The sequence below is a fragment of the Lemur catta genome, chromosome 1 (genome assembly GCF_020740605.2).
Source record: "Lemur catta isolate mLemCat1 chromosome 1, mLemCat1.pri, whole genome shotgun sequence".
Taxonomy (NCBI): domain Eukaryota; kingdom Metazoa; phylum Chordata; class Mammalia; order Primates; family Lemuridae; genus Lemur; species Lemur catta.
In genome coordinates, this window is record NC_059128.1 from 23,502,916 (window position 1) to 23,526,983 (window position 24,068).

At 52.3% G+C, this 24,068-nt stretch overlaps 1 protein-coding gene across 1 annotated transcript; it reads left to right on the forward strand.

Annotated features, from left to right (window-relative positions):
- The first annotated feature begins 9,946 nt into the window (after positions 1–9,946).
- On the forward strand, positions 9,947–18,252 carry ZDHHC22 (zinc finger DHHC-type palmitoyltransferase 22). The gene is made up of 3 exons (XM_045563054.1): positions 9,947–10,135; positions 11,988–12,527; positions 17,406–18,252. The coding sequence occupies exons 2-3, from the start codon at positions 12,002–12,004 to the stop codon at positions 17,669–17,671; spliced, it is 792 nt and encodes a 263-aa protein (XP_045419010.1). The 5' UTR covers positions 9,947–10,135; positions 11,988–12,001; the 3' UTR covers positions 17,672–18,252.
- Positions 18,253–24,068: the final 5,816 nt, after the last annotated feature.

Sequence of the window (24,068 nt, forward strand, 5' to 3'; positions counted from 1 at the left end):
CCAGCCCAACATTAAGACCCTGGGGCAAAGAGGGTTGAGACAAGGGAGGGAGGGGGCATCAGGCAACCTCTTGGCAGCTTGGAGGGCTGGTGGACAGATGCACCCAGCACTGTGAATAGCCCAAATAGTGCATTTGTACAAACAGAAAAAGGTGCCATTAACTCAAGATGTTTTACTGCCATCTACTGGAAAATTGTCATAATAATCATTCAATTATACGGTGACAAGTGTGAAAATGATGCTCCCTGGAATTACAAAGTGCAGAACCTGAACAATTGTACAACGCAGCTCTGGATGCAACATCCCTTGCCTAAGAGAATGAAAAAGGACAGGACTCTTGCCACCATGGTGGCTCAAGTCCTGCCCTCTTCTTTCCTGCCTCAGAGAACCTGGCTCACACAGAGGGTCTGTGGTGGTCTGTCTCCTATAGTCTCACCATCCAGGGCCCTATAGAATCCATTCATCCTTCCATCCACCATATGCACATGCCCTGAGCATCTACTCTGGGCTAGGTCTTTGTTTGAGTTCTTCACCATTTATTACCTGTGAGCTATTGGACATCTTCCCAAGCCACTGACCCCTCTTCTGTCAGATGGGATATCTCGCCTGGCAGTTTGGGGCTTACATGAGACAATGCACATAAAGTCCGATTGTGGTAGATACTTACCCCTTACCCCCTGAGTGGCCAACTGGCAACTTGCTGTGGTGGAGGACGCAGTGACCGACAATCTTGACCTGTGCCCGGCACCGTTAGATCTGAGTTACACACACAAACACACACAAACACACACACACACACACACACACACACTCACCAGGCAGTTCACTCGGGGAAGACAGGCTCTGGCATGTTTTCCTTTGGAAATAACCAAGAAGCTACGGATATGAGCGCATGAATGTCAAGTGCCTAGCACAGAGAAGAGCGGGACCGGCAGGCGCTGGCCTTCCACCGTCTTTTCCACCTTTACGCCCTGGCTGGAAAGTGATGCAGGCTAGGAGGGCGTAGCGACCCCTTCATCCTGACAGGGGCTGAACAGTTGGGGTCATGGGGACTGGACCTTGAAGGTTTGATTCACCTGCAGGAATAGGCTTGCAGACTGTAGCTTGGCCAGGCCTCTGGGGACTTCCATTAAGGCTAAAAGCAGGGCCACCCAACCCTTTTGAGTTTCAGTTTCCTTATCTATAAAATGAGATGAGTCATATTAACATTTACTTTGTACCATCATTGTGAGGATTAAAATGCAAGAAGTACCTGAAGGGTCTACCACAATACCCAAAACAAGGTAAACACAAAATAAATTATAGCTGTGGTTACAATTATGGGCTTTGGGGGGCGTCTAGGGCTAGCTAAAGGATGCTATTCTCTGGAATCTAACCACCCCCATGGTGGAGGGTTGGGAATGCAGGTCCCAGAGCCTGTGAGGAGCCAGGATACAAGCCCCTCACTCCAACCTACTCCTTATGTGGGAAGGAAGCTGGTATGAGCTTTCCGGAGGCTGGTTTGGCAGGAGGGATCCTTTTGACCCAGCCAATCTGATTCTTGGAATTCAGCCAAGGAAATAATCATAGGGCACCATAGAGATGTTTGTGCTAGGACATTCATTGCAGCGTTGCTAATAATAGTGAGAAATTAGAAATAATCTAAAGTTAGAGATGCATGCAACACACATTTGGGCTGAATGCCAGGTGGTCAAGTGTTAGGATCAGTATTTGGCTGAAGCCTAGACCATGCCTAATATCACTTTCATGGAGCAAATGCTTTTGATAAGAGAATATACCTAAAATTTTATTACAGATTATTTATGATGACAATTTCTTTCTTGGTGCATTTCACTGTTAATGTTTAGCAATTTAACATTATAGTGCAAAAACAATATTGTCTTAGAGCTAGCAGTAGCAAGATTGCTCTTGTATTATGTATTATGCACATTTGTGTTAATAAATTGATGCTTACTTTCGACTGACAATGGTGGAGGAGTGTGATACGTTACTTTTTCTAATAATTTCTTCTTTTTTCATGTTCTTTATATTCCACATGGGTTAAATATAATTTGCGAGGGATATTGTTACACGTGATTTTAAAAGTTTTCCTCCTTATGAAATTATGATGTCGTTTAAGCTGACATTCTGTTTTTTATTTTATTTTTACAAGATGTAAAGAATTACAAATAGAGCTTTTAAAAAAAACTTATGGCCTAAATTGGACAAAATAACTAAAAACTGAATACAGTTTTAAAAGATTATTTTGTTGAGTATCATGAATGTTAGTATCCCAAACAAGCCTACAAAGATTAGAACCTTTATATAATCTAATCTCTATTATTTGGCTTCATATTGTTATTTTAATGTTTTATTGTTGCCTCAAAAAGTATCTTTTAAAAGTATCTAGCTGACATGATTTCTCAAGATTTATATTAGCTGTCAATATGTTTCCTTCTATATTTAAACACTTTAAACCTCTTAAGAATTATTTCTGTACATCAAAGGGACAATATTTACAATCATTGTGAGAGATTACAGCATTTTACTCTTGCAATACTAAATACACATTTATTCTTTGAGAATTTCAACACATAGAGTGTGAAAGATATTCATTACATCTAGAAAGCTGTCTATGTTTGAAAGTGATTATTACAGTAAATCTGAAATAATATGCCACGTGTGTATAACGGAGGTTATCATGCTAATGCATGCAAAGTCCATGCAACACTGTCATGGGATCGTGGCCTATGCACAGGTCCAGGGAACCCAGAAATGATGCTGAAGTCTGAACCTGTCTGTTCAGCCTTTCAGAAGCCAAAGCTGAAGATGAAGCTAAAGAGATACTAAGATCAAAGCCAAATTTTGGTGCACCTCTACTAAATTGTGTCACTTCTGTAAAAGGGACATACTAGCTGTCCATTAAAAATTATGCTGGAGAGAGATGTATTTATCAAACGAAAGGATTGTTTTCCTAGTGCTGGATTTTAAAAGCTGGCTATGAAAAAGGGTGAAGGTGTGAGCCCAAATCTGTAATCAAGGGGAAAAGAATCTGACTAGATGAAAGATTGAAAGACACATACAAAATGTCAGTGATGATTATCTCTGGGTTTAAGATGAAAAGATTTCTTGTTTGCCTTTAATTAAAATTTTTTTGTATTTTATTACAAAACATATTGCCATATGGCTTTATAAAATAAAAACTATTTGAAGTGCATCTTTTCTGTCTCCCCTTCTCTTTCATGTGGGGCCAGGTTTAGAGCTTGCTGAGCTGGCCAGATGGTCTGGGACACTGACGAGCCACCTCCATTGTTCACTGTCCATGTCCATTCAAGGGTCAAGGCTTTGGTGGGCGGGAGCTGCCTTTCCTGGGCCTGCTCTGTGAGAATCAGCACCAAGAGGAAGGCAAAGATTGGTGGGAGGGCAGGAAAGGGCAGAGGGCAGTAGCCCCATTTGACCAATGATGAACCAGAATGTCAGAGGCTAGAAGTACCAGAAAAATCCCGGTTCAGTCCTGTGGCCCAGGGGACAGGATAATTTATATGTGTCTAAACTTTTCCATAGTAGAAGGAAGAGCTACAATGTTGTCTCCTAAATCCATTTCCCTCTTCCTCTTTCTCAATACAACTCACAAATCATAGGCGGTTACATAATGACCCATAGCTAGGTGTGGCCATGTGACCAAGTTCTGGCCAATGAGAGAGGTAAATGCATGTATTACGCACAACTTCCAGGAAATATCCTTAAAGAGAGGAGCCTGTCCTTTCTCCTTTTCTGCTGGCTGGATTATGGGCACGATGGCTGGGACAGAAGCAACCATTCTGGACCATGAAGCAAGCAACATGCTCAGGATGATGGAGCAACAAGATATTATAGAAGGAGTCTGGGTCTCATGTGCTTGTGGAGACTCCATACCAGCTCTAGATTGACTCCCTTGAACTTCATTTATGTGAGAGTGAAATAAACTTCTATCTATGTTTAAACTCCTGTTCATTGAGGGTTGCTATCACATGCCATGGAACCTGATCATAATTAATGATAATACTTATCACTTATTTAGTGCTTACTATGCCTGCCACTTTGCTAAGTGCTTCACAGATGATATCTTGTTTAATCTATGTAGCAACCCTATAAGGTGTGAGCTGTAATTAACCCTCTTTCATAAATCAGGAAATTGAGATACAGAGAGGTTAACCAGCTTGCTTGAGGTTGCACAAGTGACTAGTAGAGCTGAAATCTGAACCCAGATCATTTGACCCCAGAACCTACCCTCTGGATACTCTCTGGACCCTCTCTTTTGACTTCTCTTTCATCCTCTGGTTCCACTGACCCGTCCATCCCTTACTGCAGTCCTGTTTTGGTTAATTCTACTTCCTCATCCCATCCCACTCCCCCTCTCCTGTAAAAAGCCCCTTTCACACCCTGTTTCACTGGGAAAAGGCTCTGACTGGCTAATTCATGCTAAAGTGTAAAAGGTCAACATTGGCACAATATGGTACCTCTTTATAAAGAAAATAGGCCATTTATGTCTATGCCAGCATGAGGGTTGATATGAGAGAGACACAGGACCAGGTTGTGTGAGGCTTGGGCTTGGGAATCAAGTGACATAGATTTTATTTCTGCTGCCAGAAAGCTTTGCAATCTTGGCAAATCCCCTAACCACTCTCAGCCTCCATTTCCCCCTCTATAAAATAGGCGGACCCACGCCTTCATTAGGCAGGGTCATGGTAAGGATTAACAATCCTGTCCCTATCTGTCTGTCACGTATAGGTATCAATAAATACGAATCTTTCTTTAGTTGAATTCTGTTTATCCATTGCTCCCCCTAGCCTGGTTTTTAAAGGTCAGGTATTGAGGTACAGTTTATTATTAATTTATTTATAAGTATGTTTATTTATAGTTTATTTATTCAAATACTTATTGAGCACCCATTGTGTCAGGCTCTGTGCTCGGTCTAGACCACAGAAACGAAGCTGACAGGTAAGTCCCTGCCCTTAGGAGCTTATAGTCTATCAGAGGGAAAGAGGCACTAAACAAGTACATAAACACACAAACCAACACGATGGTCCCAGGGGCAGGACATGCTATGCAGTAACAGGATTATGTGGTAGCTGGTAGCCGGGGGCGGGCTATAGCAGGTGGAAAGGGCAGGTGCTATTGAATTGACATCACTGTCATTTAAAACTCATAACAAACTGCAAGTTAGCTGAAATTCCCATTTAGTGGAGGGGAATTTGAGGCTCAGAAAAGCTAAAGAACTTGCTCAAGTTCATACAGCAAGTGAATGGGAAAATAGGCACTCAAGCTCAGGTCACCAGACATCAGAAGTTTGTCCCTTTGTCATCATGCCACACTGCCTCTCACCTGGGCCCTGGGCTGTCTCTGCTGGGGAAGGGGGAGGGAGAGAAGAGGGGTCCGGCGTGTGGGGTTTGTACTGCCTGCTGTGCTGTGACCAAAACAGCATATGTGAGAGGTCGCCAAACAGCCAAGGGCACTGTGGTGACCTCACTCTCCTGGTCTCACCCTCCTCCTCCTCTGATTGAGATGTCAGCCTTCTGCCTCATTCCCTCCCATGCTGGACACCTGGCATTGCCAGGCTCTCAGTGGAGACAGCTGATCTGGCCTTGCGCCTCCTGAGCTTCCCTGTCATGAAGACGCCAGTCCCAGCGTGTCAGACAAATGAGCGCGCACTCTCTCACCACCCCTGTCCTTTCCTTTGCTCTCTCCTTTCCCCTCTTCTTCTCTCTGTTCCTCCTGCTTCTCTCCTCTCTGCCTTCTCCCACTTCCCTCTTCTCCTTCCCTGCACCCCTGCTTTCTCCCTAGCTCTGCCTCCAGCAGGCTCTGAGATGAAAGGGCCAATTAATCTTGCTGGCGTCACCTCTGTGGAGCTGCGCTGGTGCACAGACATAGGCATCCCTACCAGGAATGCCTAAGTGGTCCTTGGAAACCAAGGCTAACTGGTAAAACAGCACATTCGTTCTTCCACAGCCTGGACACTCCAAAGGGGGCCCTTCCGAGCTAAGCCAAGATTTCTACATTGATGCATCATTCACCAGGGAGACCCCTGGGGTTACTTGTCACCCTCAGAGGGTGACATTCAGACCTACTGTTTCTACCTTGATATGTGGACTTAGGTGCTGGGTATCCCTACTCTCAGTCGCACACTCCCCCTCCAGCACCACAAACAGCAGCATGCTTGCGGGCATTTGATTAATGTGCTGCAGGCTCATGTTTATTCATGCCTACAATATTCATGCATTCAACTAATGTTTACTGAGCACCTACTATGTGCCAGACACTTCTAGGCACTGGGGATATAGCAATGAACCAAGCAGTCCAAATCCTGTTCTCATGGAATTGACATTCTAGTGCAGAAATACATACCATGTCAGGGGGGGGTAAGTGCTGTTGGGAATGAATAAAGCAGACTACGCAGGGCACAGAATGAGCAGCAGAGCAGCCCTAGATAAAGGGAGATCAGCCAGGTCTTTTACTCTGGGGGAACACGTCAATACCTGCTTCCTCAATGCAAGTGACATGCTCCAGAAAAGTGAAGTATCAATGAGATGACTGCATATTAAATCACATTTCAAATTGAACATAGGCAGGCCTTGCAAATTAACATGCAGCAAATCTTTGAACCTCACTTTCTCATAAGAAAAATGGGTTTAATAATTCTTGCCCCAGCTAGCTTTACAGGGCTTCGGAGAGACTCATGAGATGAAATTTTAATTTTGTGGATGTACTTTGTAACCTGCAAAGTGCTTTATTACATTATTGTTGTTAAAATGAAGACATAGTTAGCAAAGTAAATTACCACCTCCAAATAGAAACTTTGTGATAATCCAATTTTCATGTATTCAGTTGGCTAAGAAGAAGATTACACTTATATGTTTTTCAAATCCAGGCTGGCATCTTATTAAGCCTTCTGAGGATTGAGGAATAATTTGCGGCTGCCCCTGGCCATGACTTGCTGTCGGCAGTAAAGAGCATCCTGTCCAAGGGTGTCTATTAAAATCTTCATTTCAGAGGACCCAGTTAACCTTGAGACCCCAGCCTAGCTCACTCCAATCTATCTGAAATAAGAGCATGGGAATGAAAGAAAACGCCACCAGCCTTCATAGGTCTTAGGTGCGGCTCTTTGCATCTCCATCTAAAACATTTGTGGGGGTTGCAGGGCCTGACAGACACGGGGGAGGGTTCCTCACTCAAGGGAGAAAGCCCCTTGCTTCATGGAGTTTGTCTTTTTGCAACATTTGGAGGCAAAATGGAATAATCTCTACTTGGAAGGGAATTCATTTTACCCAAATAACACCACCAAATCGCGAGATTTATGGTGCATATCTCCGGGAAAGTGTTCAGCAACACTCTGATACTTATTTGTGTTCCCGTCCCCTTGGGACCACCCGCTGGCTGGTACAGTCATAGCTCAACTACAAGAATATATGACAAGGGCCACGGAGAGTGTGGTTTATAAATTATTTTCTGACACTGTTTAGGGAATGAGATTATAGGCAGGGTGGGTGGTGGCAGGAAGCAAGATCAATGGCAAACGTGTCCTCACCAGACATCTCAAATACCTCAGAATATAGCTGTTCCATTCGGAGAGAGACCAGTGTCAATTCATCAATCAATACACTTTTACTCAGTGTCTACTCTGGGCAAATCATCCTATTAGGAGATTTGAAAGAGACTCCCCAAATATTTCCAACATAGACCAGAAGCTCTCGTTTTAGTTGGAAAGAGAAGACAGTCCTGTGGGTAAAGATAAGAGCCCTCTAAGAGAAGGTGGGAGAAGGTAACCCTGTCCAATCTCCTGCTGAGACAGAGGCACTTAAATGACATTATCTCATCTGGTCATCATCTCCACAAAATAACATCATTATTCCCATTTAATGGATGAGAATACCAAGAGCAAAGAGGTTAAAAGACTTGATCAAGGTCACACGGCCGGTGAGTGGCAGTCGAGTGTTCATTCTTAGTCCACTTAACTCTAATGGGGTCAGAATCGAAGTGAAGTTTCAGACTGAACTCTGTATTGATTTTGTCAGGGATGAGGACATATTTTAGAAAAACAAAACAACATTTGGGTGCACTTCCTTTTGCTCAATCCCTTAAGCGGGGCTGGGGAACCACTAGCTTTAGATCTGAAGCTTTCGTGTCCTTTTCTATTGATAAACCGTATTTCTAAATAAGCAATTGTCCTTGTCGGTTTGTGTTTCCACAACCAGCTCTCCTACTCTTTCCTCGCTGAATGCTCCCTTCCCCCACTAACATCTTCCCACGTTCGCTTAGCTTCTCTCTCTCCCTCTTTCCCTCCCTTCACACACACAGAGTCAGACACACACCTTCCCACCACACACCCATATGCAAAATAAAATTAGAAATACTGCCCGACTCTCAAGGTATCTGGGGAATGGAGATCTTCAGTCAGTGTCACCCAAACCCAGCACTCCAGGCCCCCTCCCTGCCAAGCCCGCGTGAGAGGCAGGCAGAGCTGGTGAAAGAGCCCAGACAGCCATGACTGTGACACAAAGCTGCTCCGAAGGGAAAAGGCCATTTGTGCTTTCCTGTGTCTGTCCTGGGGCCGCTGGAACTCACAGGGCTACCAAATGCCCAGAAGCCACCATGGGGCAAACTGCTCTTTCGCTTATATGTCAGATCCTTTCAGAACATGAAAAGGTTTCCTGGCTGCTTTTTTATTTTGATGTACCCTGATAAAATACAGAGAAAACAGTGTCTGATGATTCAAAAATAGAGGCTGAGCTGATAGGCATATGGCCCTTATTTTAAGGCATTGCTCTTATTTTAATTGACCAGTTGAGAAAGCAATAAGTAATTATTTACCTTCACTCAGGAGAGTGAAGCAGGGCAGGTAGGTGACCTGTGACACCCAGGAAACTGAGGATAGCAATGGCACCAATATTCCTGCAGTGTTTGCTGTTTTTGAGGCTCTCTCTGCTGCCTACCTCCCCCATTTGACACACACTGGTGTCACGACTCTCTCGGTGCCTCATGGTACCCACCTTAGAATAGTGGCGTTCCAGAAGGGAAAGGAAATAGGAACAGGGAGATGGGGTGGGGCTCCAAGCAGAAGCTCCATGTTCAAGCTCTGCTCTAGATAAACCCCTCTGTGGTCCTCCCTTCTCCCAAATCAGAGCTGCCTCTGGGTCCCAGGGTGGTGCTGGGCTATGTAGTAGCTGGGAGCAGGAGCATTAGTGCTATGACTGGGTTCAAATCCAGGCTCCATCACTTACCTGCTGTGTGACCTTAGACAAGTGACTTAGCTTCTCTGAGCCTCAACTTCCTCATGCCCAGAATGGGACTCATCCAGCTCTCAGATCATGATGAGAAGATTAATGAGGCTGTCTTATATTAAAGGCTTAGCACAGTGCCTGGTACATAGTAAGGGCCTAATAAGTAGTGTCAATAATTATGAACTAAGACTCAAATAGTGCTTACCCTGGGCAGGCCCTGCTTAAGGGCTTTACATATATTGTCATTTAATCCTCACATCTCTATTTTATGGATGAGAAAACTGGAATCCAAGATCACATAGTAGTGAATGGCGGATATCCAAACCCGGGCAGACAGGCCCCAGGGCCCGGGCTCTCAGCCCCTCTGTGCACAGCCCTTCCGAGGAGATGGCGCCGATCTTCATGGGTGTAGCCTTGGCAAGCTGGGCTCTCCAACCCTCAGGTTTCCTTCAGCCGGAGCTGAGCAGAGAGCAGGGAGGGTCGTTGGTCACAGTGATGGCTGGGGCGTTCACATCAGGGCTGAATCCCGTTTCCCAGCTGGAACCCAAGGCTGGAGTCAGGCAGGGCGCCCCAGCCCGCTCAAGGGGACCGAGAAGAGGGGCAAGTCCGCGACGCTGAGGCGGGTGGCCAGAGCACCGCCCCCAGGAGCGGAGGGAGGGGTGGCGGGGCGGGGGGTGCCCAGCTGCCATCCCCGCCGCCTCCTGGCCCCCACTCGCTGGCGCCCAAGTGGGAGGCCAGCAGCTGCCCGCTCCCTCCTCCCTACGTGCCCGCTACCTGCCCAGTCCCCGAAGCGAAGCGTGAGGAGGCTGCAAGCCAGCGGGGCCGAGCCCACAACTTTGCAGTCTCGGGGAGGGCGAGAGCCGGCGGCCGGGGCTCCTCTTGCCGGCGACCGGAGCTCGGTGAGTTCATTTCCCCACCCCGCTGCGGCGGTGCGGCGGCAGCGGTGGCGGCGGCGGCGCTCGGGGGCGGCTTTCCCGGCGTCCGCGAGGCAGTGGCCGAGAAGCGGGCGGCCGCCCGCGCTGCCCGCCCGGCTGGGGCTCCGGCTGTGCCGCCCTCGGCCGCGGGCGCGGCGGGCGCCGGTGCTGACCGGACAGCTCCCTGCGGCCCGGGCCGGCGGGCTGGCTCCTGCTGCCCCCGCTCCGCGCAGGGCCCGGGCTGCGGCCGCCCGCCGAGCGCCCCTCGCTCCCACGGCCCCAGTCCTTCGCCTCCTCAGCTCCGCGGCGCATCTGGAGGCTGCTCCCGCGCCCCCCTGGCGACTGGCGCGGGGAAGACACTCGCTTTGCCAGAGCCCCACGCCGAGGGCTCTCCTGGGGGCAGCGCCGCCGCAGCCTCCCGCGGGGACGGCTCGGGGAGGTGCCGAGCCCCCGGCGACCATCCGAGGCTTACCCTCCGCTGCGCCCCAGCCGCAAAGGCAGGTCCGCGCTCCCCACGGTGGCTGCGGCTCCCCGGGGGGCACCGGCACCTGCAAAGGGGATTCCAAGGTGACCAGTCGCCCCGTCCTAACGGGACAGCCTGGACGGCGGCGCCGTGGCATCCACCCATCCTGGGTGCAGCCGCCTTCCCAGAACTTTTCTCGCTCCTCCGGCCCTCGGCTCTGCAGCCCGCGGAAAAGTTCTCTCGGGCGCTCGGCAGCTGGGCAGGAACCCGGCTGCGGTCCGTTGGGTGGGGTGCGGTTGCGGTGGGGGCTGCACTCGGCGGCGGGGTCGACCCCGGGGAAGGCTGGCCAAGCACCCACCCGTGCGCCCAGGGCGGGCTTGTAGGCACCGAAAGGGTTTGGGCGCCATGGGGCTTGTCTGGGTTTCTCCCGCCAGGAGGGAAGGAGGCAGGCGCAAAGGTGGCGGGGGGGGGGGGGGGGGATTTTAATTTTGTCGCTTCAAATGAAAACGGTCTTTGCTAAGAAATAGCCCCGGCAGCCAGCGTCGGAGAGATGGGCTGAGCAGGATCCACTGACACAGGTATTTCGGCTGCGCCCCCCACCCACCTGGTACCTGAGAGCGCGCGTGAATGTATCGATTGTTTTAATTGATTTTTTTAAAAAAGCCAGGTGGCAGCGGCTGCGTGTGTGTACACACAGGGATACACATACACAAATACAGATACCCAGGCGCACATAGATTACACGTACAGAGTCATGCACAAGGAAACACACACAAAGAAACACACACACACACACACACACACACACACACACACCCCCAAAGAGCCTTGAGTAACCGGTGAGGTCCCTGAGTATTGCCCAAGATGCGTGTGGGGTGGGGCTGAGGGCATGGAGAGGGGGCGGGGGTGAAGCAGGACTTCCAGAAGGTCAAATGATGCTGTTCTCTCTGCCCCCGACCCCAAATCCTCCGCTTTCTCCTCCTAGGGAGGTCTGAAGCAGAAATTCCAAACCTGGGCTCCTCTCACAGCCACAGAAGGCGGAGCCCTGTTCCCCACTCCCCCAGCCCCTCCGGACTGCGAGCAGGTCCCTTCCTCTCTGCGCTTGACCCCGCGGCCCCAGGGCGCACAGTTCGCTCAAAACCAAGGGAGCGGCCACCCCGAGGTAGGGCATGGCCCTTGGCGACCACTGCGGTCTCAGGGGCTCTAGCTTGCACCGGCCGGGGTTCGGGAAGTGGGGAGAGGGGATCCGAGGGGCAGGGGTTGGGGGCGTGGATGTGCGCGCAGCCCTCGCGACGGGCGACACGCGGGAAGGGCCCGAGGGCGCCCCCTGGACGCCGCAGTCAGTCAGTCTTCTTCTCCCCCGGGGACCCGCAGGAATGTAATCGAGGATGCTGGCCCTGCGGCTGCTCAACGTGGTGGCCCCCGCCTACTTCCTGTGCATCTCCCTGGTGACCTTCGTGCTGCAGCTCTTCCTCTTCCTGCCCAGCATGCGCGAGGACCCCGCAGCCGCCAGGCTCTTCTCGCCCGCCCTGCTCCACGGGGCGCTCTTCCTGTTCCTCTCGGCCAACGCCCTGGGCAATTACGTCCTGGTCATCCAGAACTCCCCAGACGACCTGGGCGCCTGCCAGGGGACCTCGACCAGAAGGCCTTCGTGGCCCCCGCCCAGCACCCACTTCTGCCGAGTGTGCGCCAGAGTCACCCTGAGGCACGACCACCACTGTTTCTTCACTGGCAACTGCATCGGCAGCAGGAACATGCGCAACTTCGTCCTGTTCTGCCTCTACACCTCCCTGGCCTGCCTCTACTCCATGGTGGCCGGCGTGGCCTACATCTCCGCGGTCCTTTCCATCTCCTTCGCCCACCCCCTGGCCTTCCTCACGCTCCTACCCACCTCCATCAGCCAGTTCTTCTCCGGTGAGTGGGCCTTGGCAGGCATGTGGGGCTCTACACCAAGACCCCTACCACCCCAAAGCTTGCTGGACCCTAAACCCCAACTCCAAAGGTTGCCAGATTTAGCAAGTGAAAATACAGGACGCGCTCCTCTGAATTAAAATTTCAGGTAAACAACCCATAGGTTTTTAGTATAATTTTGTCCCAAATATTGCATGAAACATACTTATACTAAGAGAATTTGCTGTTGTCTTTCTGAAATGGAAATTAACTGCATATACTGTGTTTTATCTGGCAACCTCCCCTTTCCCTCACCACCCTTGTCCATCATACTGTCCATTTGCTCACAGAATTGTGGCATCCAGGCAATGCATCTGCTCATGCCAGGCAGGGCTGGGCACTGGCCATTCCTCATGCAGCCCTGTGAGGGACACCCATGCTATGACCTTCCTCTGCCTGGACCCCAGTCCTGTTCACATATCACCCAGGGACTTTGCCCTCCAGAGTTCTTGTCTCCCAACCTTGGTAAGATTGAACTTGGTGCCAGGCCAGCCCCAGCAGCCAAGCTCCATTGTCCTGCCCACTGTTTGACTCCACCAAGCTGTTCTCCAGCCTGCAAATGGCTCAGAGCAGGGGGACCTCTGGTGGGAGATGCAGCCGAGTTTAATGGCTCCATCTCCACACTACAGAGCCACAGGCCTGGTGTGGGATCTGACCCTCCAGGAGGCTTTTACACCTGCAGAAGCCAGCCATGTGGGCTGTGACACTGGCGCCCAGCTGGGTGCCCTGGCGAGGACTGCACTTTAAATAGTGTATGCCAAGGAGCACTCCGTGATACCTGGCCCTAGAAGGACTCTGCTCCTGGTGGCAATTCTTACCAGTTGGCTTGGCTTTGAAATTTACCCCATCTCATTTCCGTCCACTCCCTCCCACACTGGCCTTTGGCCTTTGACTCTGACTGACTTGGTTCCCACCACTGTAGTGTACACATGCATGTGTGTGTATATGGCATTGTTACCTCCATTTCTCAGATGAAGAAACTGAGACTCAGAGGAGATTGAATGGCTTGTCCGGGGTCCTACTACTGTTGGGTAGCAGTCTCCGACCTGCCCCCAGGTCCTTAAATCAGTCTGACACCCTTCCTCTGCAGCCCAGAGACTGGAGCATGTTCCCTCCCTCACCTGTTGACCTTCCAGGAACAGAGAAAGACAGGGCGCACCTACTTCCACCGAGAGCCCAAGACTGTCTTCAGATGCCTGGGTTGGACATTCATAAAAATTCTGCTCCCTCTGGGGGAAGCCATCATTTCAGTCTTTGTTGTGGCTGCAGCCCAGTTCTTCCCAGGCACAGAGCTCTCGTGCCATTTGGCAGTGAGAACACAGAGGTCCAGGGAGGACCCAGATATGGGGGTTGCCTTGAGGGCTGGTGGCTGAGCTGGGCCCAGAACTCAGAGCTCTCGGGCCTTCTGGATCCCAGAGCTGGCATATAGGCTGCTGGGACAAAAATAATCAGGACGGGGGAGGGTAGGTGGGCGGGCTGGGGGGTGGAGTGTGAGCACAGGCAGGTGGAGGGATGAGGAAAGCCAAAGAGCCTGCTTACACTTTCTTTTCCAAGTAGTTTCACCAACCATAAAAATGGATGGTTCCAGAAGGAGGATCTTGAAATGGTTTGATTCGAGATAAGTCTGGGCTTGAGGCCTGTCCATATGTGCTAGGTTTGGGGGACAGGAAAGAAAGGAAGAAAGGCCTCTTGCTTTGATCTGATGGGAGACCAGAGCCAGCCCGTGCCCACTTTGGGACCCGCACCCCTGTCCCAACATAAGGATTCGTCCCACTATCTTTCAGCTCCTCGCCACACCCCTAGGAAAAGGAGGCTGACGTTTCTAATCTCCAACTCTCCTATCTCATCTTCCTCCTTTGCCTACCTTTCACCTCTCCTCTTGCCGGTCCTTCTTCTCTCCCCACCCCGACATGTACCCTACCCGCTCAGCTGCCCCCTTCCGTCTCTCTGTCTCTGGTTCTCAATGCAAACGGTTGTGAGCGCACCCTCTGCTCAGAACAGGTGGACGGGAGGGAGTAAGAAGGCACAAGTTGTTTAACAGAAATTGAGCCAATTCTGATACCAATCTGAGTCATATTGGCCACCAGAGAATGGGTGTGAGTGTGGGCCCTCAGAGCTAGAAGTGGAAGGGGTCTTCTAACGTGGAGGTGGCCGCCCTCCACAGCTGATGCCAAGGAGGGAGGGGGCTAGCTAGTTAGGTTTTAGAAGTTGTCTTTTCTTTCGGCTTGTGAGACCGGTACAGGCTGTGTCACCTCTCCAAACCTTGTTCTTATCTGGGAAGTGGGGATGCCACCATCTGACCCGTGTTGGGGCATTTGGGTAAGTATGCCAGCAGGGTAGGTGCCACCAGAAAGCCCAGCAGGAGGGAAAAGGGGACTAGTGTTCATGGAGCACCTGTTGTGTGCCACCCAGTGTGCGTCTCATTTCATCCAGTCCTGTGACACGTCTGTGAGGTAGGTATTATTATATCCATTTTAGAGGCTCAGGAACCGAAGGCTTAGCAAGGTTAAGTTGTTTCAATGCCACACGGCTGGCATAATTCCAAGCTAAGGTCTGGACTCAGGGCTGCTAGCCCCCAAAGTTCATAGTGTTCCCACTACACCACACTGCCTCTCTGGGGGTGCCTCTCTGAAGCTGTTTCTCGAATGAGCCCCCTTTGGGAGGGAGGGAGCTTCTTGTCCACGGATGTATTAAAGAAGATGCCGAGTGATGGTCTGCCAAAGGCATTGTAGATGCTTGGTGGGAAGCAGGGCAGGGGAGATCGGCTGATGTGACCTTTCAGGCCCTTTAGGAAAGTTCTGTGGTTTTCTAAGAGAAGCAGAACTATTATTAAATAGTTGAGGAGCTGAAGCGACCAGGCTAGGTAACTTCAAATACCTCGAGAGAAAGCAGGTCCCCAGAATAGCCTTTTGTAGCTCCCACATGGGGCCAGAAAAAGGCCACAAGGTCTTCCTCATGCCTTGATTTAGTGCCAGCAAAAGCCCTGTGGGAAACAGCTTCCATCCGCCCGGGCTTGTGCCTGGGGCCGTGTTGCAAGGCTGGCTGAGCTTGACAGCTCTGATGTTCTCGCATCCCAGCTCGAGGGCCAGCTTTGCCCGTCAGCATCCCTCAGGCCCAAAGGGCACCATGGTCCCAGGATCTTGCATCCTGCACGTGGCTGCCCAAGCTAATCTGTGCAGACAAGGAGGAAGTGGGTCAGGGGATGCCACAGCCCACTGTGAGTCCTGTCCCGCTGCTGCCGCCTGCCAGTGGAGGGGCTGCTCTAAATGGCAGCTGGATCGAGCTTCCTACCTCCTGGGCAGCTGGACCTATTTGTCTCCAATTTTGCCAAGAAAAACCTGCTATCAAAGCTCCTAGGGATGAAGGTAAGAGGAAGCTGCTAATGAGCAAACCTGAATCAGATCCACATCCTCCCTGGCTGCTGAGTCTACCGCGGCTCCGACTGGACACATTTTGAAAGCCTGGTCCTTAGGGGTCTGGAAATTGGAGCCTGAGGAGGCCTGGGAAGACGTGGGCTGGGGCAAAAGGAGCCTGGGGGAAGGGAGGAATATGAGATTCTCAAGGGTGGAATAGTTTGTAAGGTGGGGTCCCTGAAGGCAGTACTCCCACCTCCCTGGAGGGGGTGTCGTGGGGTTGCAAAGGGCTATGGAGAGTTTTTGAGTTCTCTCCTGGGTCCGCTGCCCTGGCTGTTGAGCCGGTCAAGGTAAGTGTCTTTACCACAGCTGCCAAAGTCTCAGCCCAGCCAGGACTCCAAGCCCTGGAAAGGGGGAGAGAGCTTGGTGATTTTAGGGGTTAAACTTGAACCCCTTTTGGATGTAGTCTCCTCACCTATAAAATGAGCCTCACCATGGAGCACCACACTGAGTGAGAACCAGAAGGCTGACCACTTTGCATGTAATTTCCTTGAATCATGCAACCCCATGAAATCATCATCGTTATACTCATTTTACAGATGAGCAAACTGCACCTAAGAGAGGTTAAGAAACTTGCGCAAGTCCACATAGCTGGGAGAGTCAAACCCGGCATGGACCCGCCACCCACACTCAGAGGAAGAGTATGGGGGAGCTCTTAGTAGAAGTTTGAAATCTGTAACAGGCAGTTCTTGGTTTAGAGGGGCTTAGGGGAGGTCCTGCCCCATGGCAGGGGGGCTGAACTGATGACCTTGGGGGCCTCTTCCAGCCTTAGCAAGCTTTGACTGACAGGACAGCTCTGGCTGAATGTTCTGTTGGCCACACTGTCCTCTTGTTAACATTAATGACTAAATTATTCTCTAAGTCGGCGCGCCGTGCTGCCCTTGAGACTAAGCTCGTGACTTATTATTCCTGATGACTAGGGCCCGGTTCTCCATCAAGTTGTCACTTTCCTGAGCCCTTCCAGCCAGTGCTCCCACCTGGGTGGCGAGAAGGCGCTGCAGTCTAGACAGCTGCCCAGGCATCGGCTCCCTCTTTAGGGTCCGCAGCTCACCCCGCTCTCCTGAGAACAACCCCTTCTCCCTGCTTCCAGCCCAGAAAGAGAAAGCAGAGAGAGAGGCGTCTCTGACTCTAGGGAGATGTTACCCGCAGAAGCTAAGGGTTCTCCTTGCTGGGGTCATCAAGCCTCCTTCCCTTCTCTCCCAGGTCCCCAGTTTTCCCCTCTCGCCTTGGGAGCCATCAGCAGTAAGAAAAAGTTAAGGCAACTAGTTCATCCTTTTTTCCCTTGCTGCAGCGCTGAGATTGCTACAAAATGTGGCGTCAATCTCATTAATCTCCCTCCCTCCCAGCGGAAAGCGCTGCCTGGATTGCATTTCTGTACGTGGCCTGGGTGTAAAGCGGCTCTGGTGTCTCCCCTCCCCCCGCCCCGCAGGAGCTGTCCTCGGTTCTGAAATGTTCGTCATCCTCATGCTCTACCTCTGGTTTGCCATCGGCCTGGCCTGCGCCGGCTTCTGCTGCCACCAGCTGCTGTTGATCCTCCGGGGGCAGACTCGCCACCAGGTGCGGAAGGGGGTGGCAGTGAGGGCCCGGCCCTGGCGCAAGAACTTACAGGAGGTCTTCGGGAAGAGGTGGCTGCTAGGCCTGCTGGTCCCCATGTTCAATGTTGGAAGTGAGAGCTCCAAGCAGCGGGATAAGTAGCAGACACTCCCATCATTTCTCTCTCTCTCTCTCTCTCTCTGTCTCAACTCCTCCTGAACCTAAGACCACAGCACCCTTGTCTCCACCCATGACTCAGTTTAGCCTCATGCTGGCAAGGTCCTAGCACCCACCCCTGCCCTTTAACCCATAGAGAACAGCGTGGGCTGGTGGATCCGGACAAGGAGGAAAAATGGCCACCCGGGAATGCCGGGCTCCTCCGAGCCGGCCAGGTGGCTGCTAGCTGTCAGGATGCTCTGCTTTCGCTTCTTCTCCTTGGGACCCCTGCTTTCCCCCTCTGCCTGGCTCATCCGCTCCCCACCATGTCTCATGTCATCGCGGCTGTCTGCTGGAGCCCTTCCTCTCAGCCCCGTCTTGGGAGTAGAGAGTGGATTCTTGCTGCTGGTGTGACACTCCCTGGACCTGTAGGCTGGCGAATGTTTAAAATCACCACGTGTGAGAAGCAGCCGAGTCGGCCCTGCCAGCTGCCGGGGAAGTTGGGAAAGGGTGGATGTGTGGCCACAACTCCTCTGTGGGCAGTGGAGGGAAAGAGAACCCAGCAGCTTGTTGCCCACCCCCCAAGGTTCAAGGCCCTTTTTGTAGGAGACAGCAACCAATGGCCCGGTATTCACAGCTGCTGTTCCCTGTCCATCCTGCCCCAGCTGGCCACCCCAGACCAATCCAGGACCTGGCTAGATGCCTCCATTCCCTGGCACTCTTCCAGCCTTTCCCCTTAGCTCCAGCCTCCAGGCCTTTGCCAGATGCCGGGAAGATGAAGAAGAAGGGGGAGGGAGAGGGGAGTTCCCAATAAATGAGGGAGACATGTGACTGTATAGCCGTCTGGAAGGGGACACGTGTGCATGTGTGTGTGTGTGAGAGAGAGAGAGAGAGAAACAGAGAGAGAGGGGTGGTGGTAAGAGGGGTGGTGGTAAGGAGTGTTGTTAGGAACATAGAGGAAGGATGCTTAGGGGAGGAGGAGAAGTGGGAGGGACAAATGGGCTCATCTGTGCCCTGTATAAAGGACATTGTAGCCTCTGAAACTGTTCAATGTTTGCATGGCTACCTGGGGAGGTAGTGAGTGCTCCACTGGAGCTATTCCAGCAGGGTACAGGCAGTCGTGTGCAGGCATGCTGTGGAAGGGATTTCTCACAGCGTCGTTCTAGGTGAGCCTGGAGATCCCTTTCCACTCCAAGATTCTGGTGTCCTCTTTGTGATTGCTGGGCCCAGAGGCAAGGTCTGCAGAAACGGCTGTGAGTTATTTGCTTTCATGGAGGGTAGGCTGGGCACGGGAAGGGTCTGAAAATCATGATGCCAACTTGCAGGACCCAACCCAGCCACTGAGGAGAGATTCTCTGGAGAGACAGGACTGGCTGGATGGCTGAGGGGACTGGCATTTGAGGACAGGGAGATGGAGCAGTGTCAGGTCAGGTGGGGGCAGTGGTGGGGAGAGAAAAGCCAGAAGGTCATGCTCTGAGGGGCAACACTGGGGGAGTTAAGCTGGGAAAGGGGATGACCAGAATATAAAGGTGTAATTGCAAGACTACCCCTGCTCCTCCGACTGGCTCTGAATGGGGGCACTGCTGTGTTCTGGAACCCAGAGGGTCAGACCCCTGGGGCATATGAGGGAGTGGGGACAACACAATACCCCCTCCTGACTGGGTCCCAAAGCCAATATGACATCCACGCAGGCAGCTGTGCTGAATCCACACCCTGCAATGTCCCCCAGTTGGCACAGCGACCCCAACAGTTGCTGCCCAACACCCCGAGTTCTTGAACAGAGCCAGGGAGGACTTCCCTCTGGTCCTGCCTTCATGCCCCAGAGGGCTAACGTAGTAATGGCTTGACCTGCTCATACTACTCCCCTTGTACTATTCATCCGTCCATCCTACATATATTTATTGAGTGCTGTGTTTCCAACCTCTTCCAGGCACTGGCCATGCAGTAGTGGACAGGATGACAAGAACCCTGCCATCAGGGACACCTTGTCACTGCCACCTGTGCAATGATTCACACCCCCTGAAAAATGGCCACTCTGCCCCGGTGCGCAGGGCAGGTCACTTGGAGGGGAAGGATGTGGCAGAGAGGGCAGAAGGGGAGCTGAGCCTGCCTCGATGAGGGAGTCATCCTCACCCCGAACTGTGGCCATACTTGGGCAGTGGGCGCAGGAGTGGGAGGGGAGAAGGCCTAGGCAGTTTAGGCCTGGGCTCCCTCCTGACCCCAGAGCTCAAGCTTGGAAGCCAGCGCTGCCATCTCCAGCCTCCCGGAGGCTCAGCACGGTGAGGCCGGACTCCCGGAGAAGGGGCAAAAGGGAGACCTGCAGGCGCTGGCTGCTGGCAGACTGGTCAGCGGGAGGTGCCAGTGGGGAGGTTGCCAGATGCGAGATTTGAGTAGCATTTGTACACATGGCCCTGTGTTGTCCATGAGGATCAATAAAATTTGTGGTTTTAAATTGGATTTGGTATGCTCATACGGGCACTGTGGTTGCTAGCAGGGCTGGCGGGGCTGGATGCACTGAGGCAGTCATACTAGCTGTTCAAATATTTAAAATAATTACTGAAAACACTTCTGTCCTAGTTGGTAAATAACCATGGCCCAGATTCCCCAAGTAACCCCCAGCTGCTGTTCTTGCTCCTCCCCGGGGGCCTGGCTCACTCCACAATCCAGCATCTAAAGGGACGTTGCCTGGCACCTGCCCCAGCCCTCAGCCAGTGTCTGTTGCGATTTGTCAGGGCCATGCTTTGAGGTGGTAAATACATGAATATTACCCCAGGTTGGTAGCAGGTCCACAGTCCTGGGGTTTGTGGAGCCATGGGGACCAGGGATGGAAAACCTTATTGGGAACTTCCCTGTCCCTCCTTATCCTCCTCTCCCTCCGGTCCCCATGTCAGAGGGCAGGTGGGGAAGACAGTCAAGAGGAGAGTCCATCTGCTTCTGCATCCCAGCCAGGGCCCCCTGCCTTCCTAGCCCCTGAGACATCTGCAGACCCCGGGCTGCCCAGCCCTGGGAACAGCCGAGACAGCACTGAGCCCTGCAGGGAGTGGGCCCTGAGAAGGCGAATGGGCATGGCCTGTGAAGATGTGCACCTGCACCGAGGGAGGGCACAACTGCAAAGCGCTGTCACAGAACCTTCAGCCTCGACCAGCGTCGTGACCGTGTGCGTTCCTGGAACACAGCCAGCAAGGCAGCCCCCAGCTGCATGGAGCTGTGGCTCACCCTCAGCACATTCTAGAGCACATCTGTGCTCCACAGTGCAGACACCACACCCGCCTTGCTCACCGTTGTATCTTTGGTGCCTAGCAGGGGCCAGGCACATAGTAGGTGCTCAATGAATATTGACTGAATGAATGCACCTCTTTTACGCTCATTTGCTTACTCTCCCGATGTGCCCAGCACTGTGCTTTGCATATTGTGGGGCTAGGAAACAGATGAGACAACTCTGTCTTTGAGGAGTTCCCACGCTGGGAGAGGTTCCTGTGAGTGCTAGAGGAAGGAGAGCGCACATCCAGCTGTTGGGACCAGGGGGGTTCCATCTGTGCAGGGCCCGGAAGGATGGATGAGATTTCAGCAGGTGGAGAGGGGCAGGGAGGGCTTTCCAGGGAGAGGGAATAGGCCTGGGGCCTGGGAACACAGGGGACATTACAGAGAGGCAGAGGGAGTTAAGGCTGAGAGTCAGGACCTGAGCAGAGAGGGCTTTGAATGCCAAGCTAAGGGACCTGGAGTGAATTTGACAGGCACTAGGGAGCCACAGAAGGTTTTCAGCAAGGGAGCAGCATGATCAGAGCTAGACATCAGAAAGTGGAGCTTTGGAGGATAGACTGGGAGTGGGAGAGACTGGAGGTTGAAGGACCCGCAGGAGGCACATGCTGTATCTGGGCGAGATGTAACAAGGGTCTGGGTGGGGACAGTGGCTGCGGGCTGGTACGGAGGGGAAGGGTGTTAGAAGCACTTCACAGACATGGGGCATGACCTGAGGAGTGCAGGGGAGAGGGCCTGAGATGGCCATGAAAGTGAAGAGAAGGTGATTAGCATGACCTCAAAGGAGGACTACTGTCAGGACCATTGGGGTGGGGAGAAAATTGTGATGCTGCGGTTCAGAGCCCCCCGAAACATTAGCCTCTGTCACTGGCCTGTCAGTTGGTAGTGGATGTTGTCATTCTTAGCTAACCACTCTGCAGCCTTGTGTGGAGGGAGGGGTCTAGGGACACCTGCCAGTCATACTTTGCCACACAATCCTCTGACTCCCAAAGCTGGCATAGAACCATCTGCCTGTCTCAAGAGAGATCATGGGGCCTCTGGCCCATGTGTGGGAGTGAGACACTTGGCTCCCCTGTACCTCAATATTCCCATCCAGAAGGTGGGTACTCTGCTTTGGTCCATGCCCCAGTGTCAGGTTAGGCAAAGTAGGAGCTGCCTCACTTGAGGCTTCAGGACCCCAAGGAGCTTTGGGGAGGGGATGGATTTGAGGAGACTTGAACCCATGTTCCCCTCCACTGTAATGAGTCAGTCCTTAGGTCCCAGGGGCTGTCAGCCAGTCTCCTTCCCTAGGAATGTGATTGTCCTTGCCACTGTTCATGCATTTGGTCCCCCAGATGCCCTGGCTCCTCTCTGCACCTGGTGTCCTCTGACTGGCCTCATTGCTCATGAGATCCCCTCTAATCTCCTCATGCCCCGCCCCTGGGCATGTTCTCAGGGATGCTTGGGAGGCAGCCCCTCCTGCCAGGGAGAAAGGAGGGACACGCAGGGAGTGAGGACGAGGATGAGGACGAACTGCTCCTGCCTTATCTGAGACACTTTAAAGGGGGGGCAGAACCTTGCACCTGCTCACAGCCAGGGTGGGCCTGCTGGTGGGGGCGGGGGTATCCCAGCTGCTCCCGATGCTGGCTCTGCTTCTGCCCTGGTTCCTGTCTGTGTACGGTACCGGCCAGGCTGCTCCATTCATTCCTCAAACATTCGCTGATGCTGATTCCATGCCAGGCATGACGCCAGGAACCAGGAAAGTAAAGATGAATAAGACCCAACACCTGACCTCAGGGAGCTCAATGGGAAGGGGACAAATTTCAGGCCGTTGTGGTTCAGCGGCATGAGAGTGCTGATGGGAGGACAGGGTGCTAGGGAAGCCTGGAGGAGAGCATGGGTGGACTGGAAGACTTCCCAGAGGAGGCAACATCTGGGTCACGCAGGATGAACAGGAGCTGGCCAGGCAGAAAAGCAGGGGTGGGGGAAGGGGAGGTAGGAGGGACTGTGCCGAGGCAGAGATGCCAGGTAGTTTCTAAGCATTGCAAGTCCGAGTTTAGGAGTGATGGGTGTGAGTACATATTCTACAGCCACAGTTGGAGAATTTGCCCTCAGGCCACGCTTCCCAAGGACCCTGCCTCCTTCCTCTGACCACTTCTTACAAAACCCTCACTTACCCCAGCTCACAGCATCCCATCTGGGTGAGTCAAGCACACATTGATGTCTAGTTTTTCTAAAAGATCCACAGGGCCCTCCAGGTTGGAGACCAAAGACAAAGGGTTACATTCATTTCCCAGGAAATCAGCTCAAAGCTGCTTGAAAGCTCAATTGGGAACATCAGAGATCCCTGGACCTCTCTGTGGGCCCAAAAAGGGGCCTCTGGGAGATCCCTGTCACACATGCCTTCCGGAACAGCCTCAACACATGGGGCTCAGAGGAAACCATTCCTACCAAAATGGCTCCCAGGAGCTACAGTAGAGTTGGAAAGTCTGGAGCCCTGAAATGTAGGGAGAGAACTTTCATTACGTACAATGCCCCACCCTGTCTGGCAAGGCGGTTCCCTTCATGGCAGCCCTCTGCACCCCGGTGGGGAGCCCCACCCCAGTAACCTGGTAGCCCCGACATGCCTCTTCCTTTAGCCTAGGCCCCTCCCAATCCCTCTGCACACTGCATTCTTCCTTAGGGCCCTTCCTCAACTGGGCCAGCCCCCTGGGGAAGTTTCTGTCCCCATCTCCCACCCTCGGCAGTGCTCTGTCACTCTGACTCATTCCCTCCTGTGGGCTTTGTCTCCCAGCTGCATTGCACATCCTTGGAAGGCAGGAATGGAGATGGTGGAATCCTTCGGTTTCCCCCCAGTCCCTAGCACGCTGTGAGGCACTGACATTATTGTCGATACAGTTGTTCTACACTGGTAATGACCAGCATGCACTGAGCCTTCCCTACGTGCCAGGCCCTTGTCATACACACACTTCACCTGCATTAACTCATTTATTCCTCATAGCAACCCTATCAGGTAGGCTTTATTGTAACCCCTATCTATGTTCCAGGTAAAGAAATGAAGGCTCTGAGAGGTTGTGTAACTTGCCTAAAGCCTCACAGCTCATAAGAGGCACAGCCAGTATTCAAACCCAGGCTGCTTGCTCCTGGGTCTGTCCTTCTATCCCAG

What these genes read in the sequence shown, in the direction of transcription:
- ZDHHC22 (XM_045563054.1), top strand. Translation starts at nt 12,002, where the DNA reads ATGCTGGCCCTGCGGCTGCTCAACGTGGTGGCCCCCGCCTACTTCCTG. An exon ending in CATCAGCCAGTTCTTCTCCG is followed by an intron (nt 12,528 to 17,405) that starts GTGAGTGGGCCT and finishes CCCGCCCCGCAG; the next exon opens with GAGCTGTCCTCGGTTCTGAA.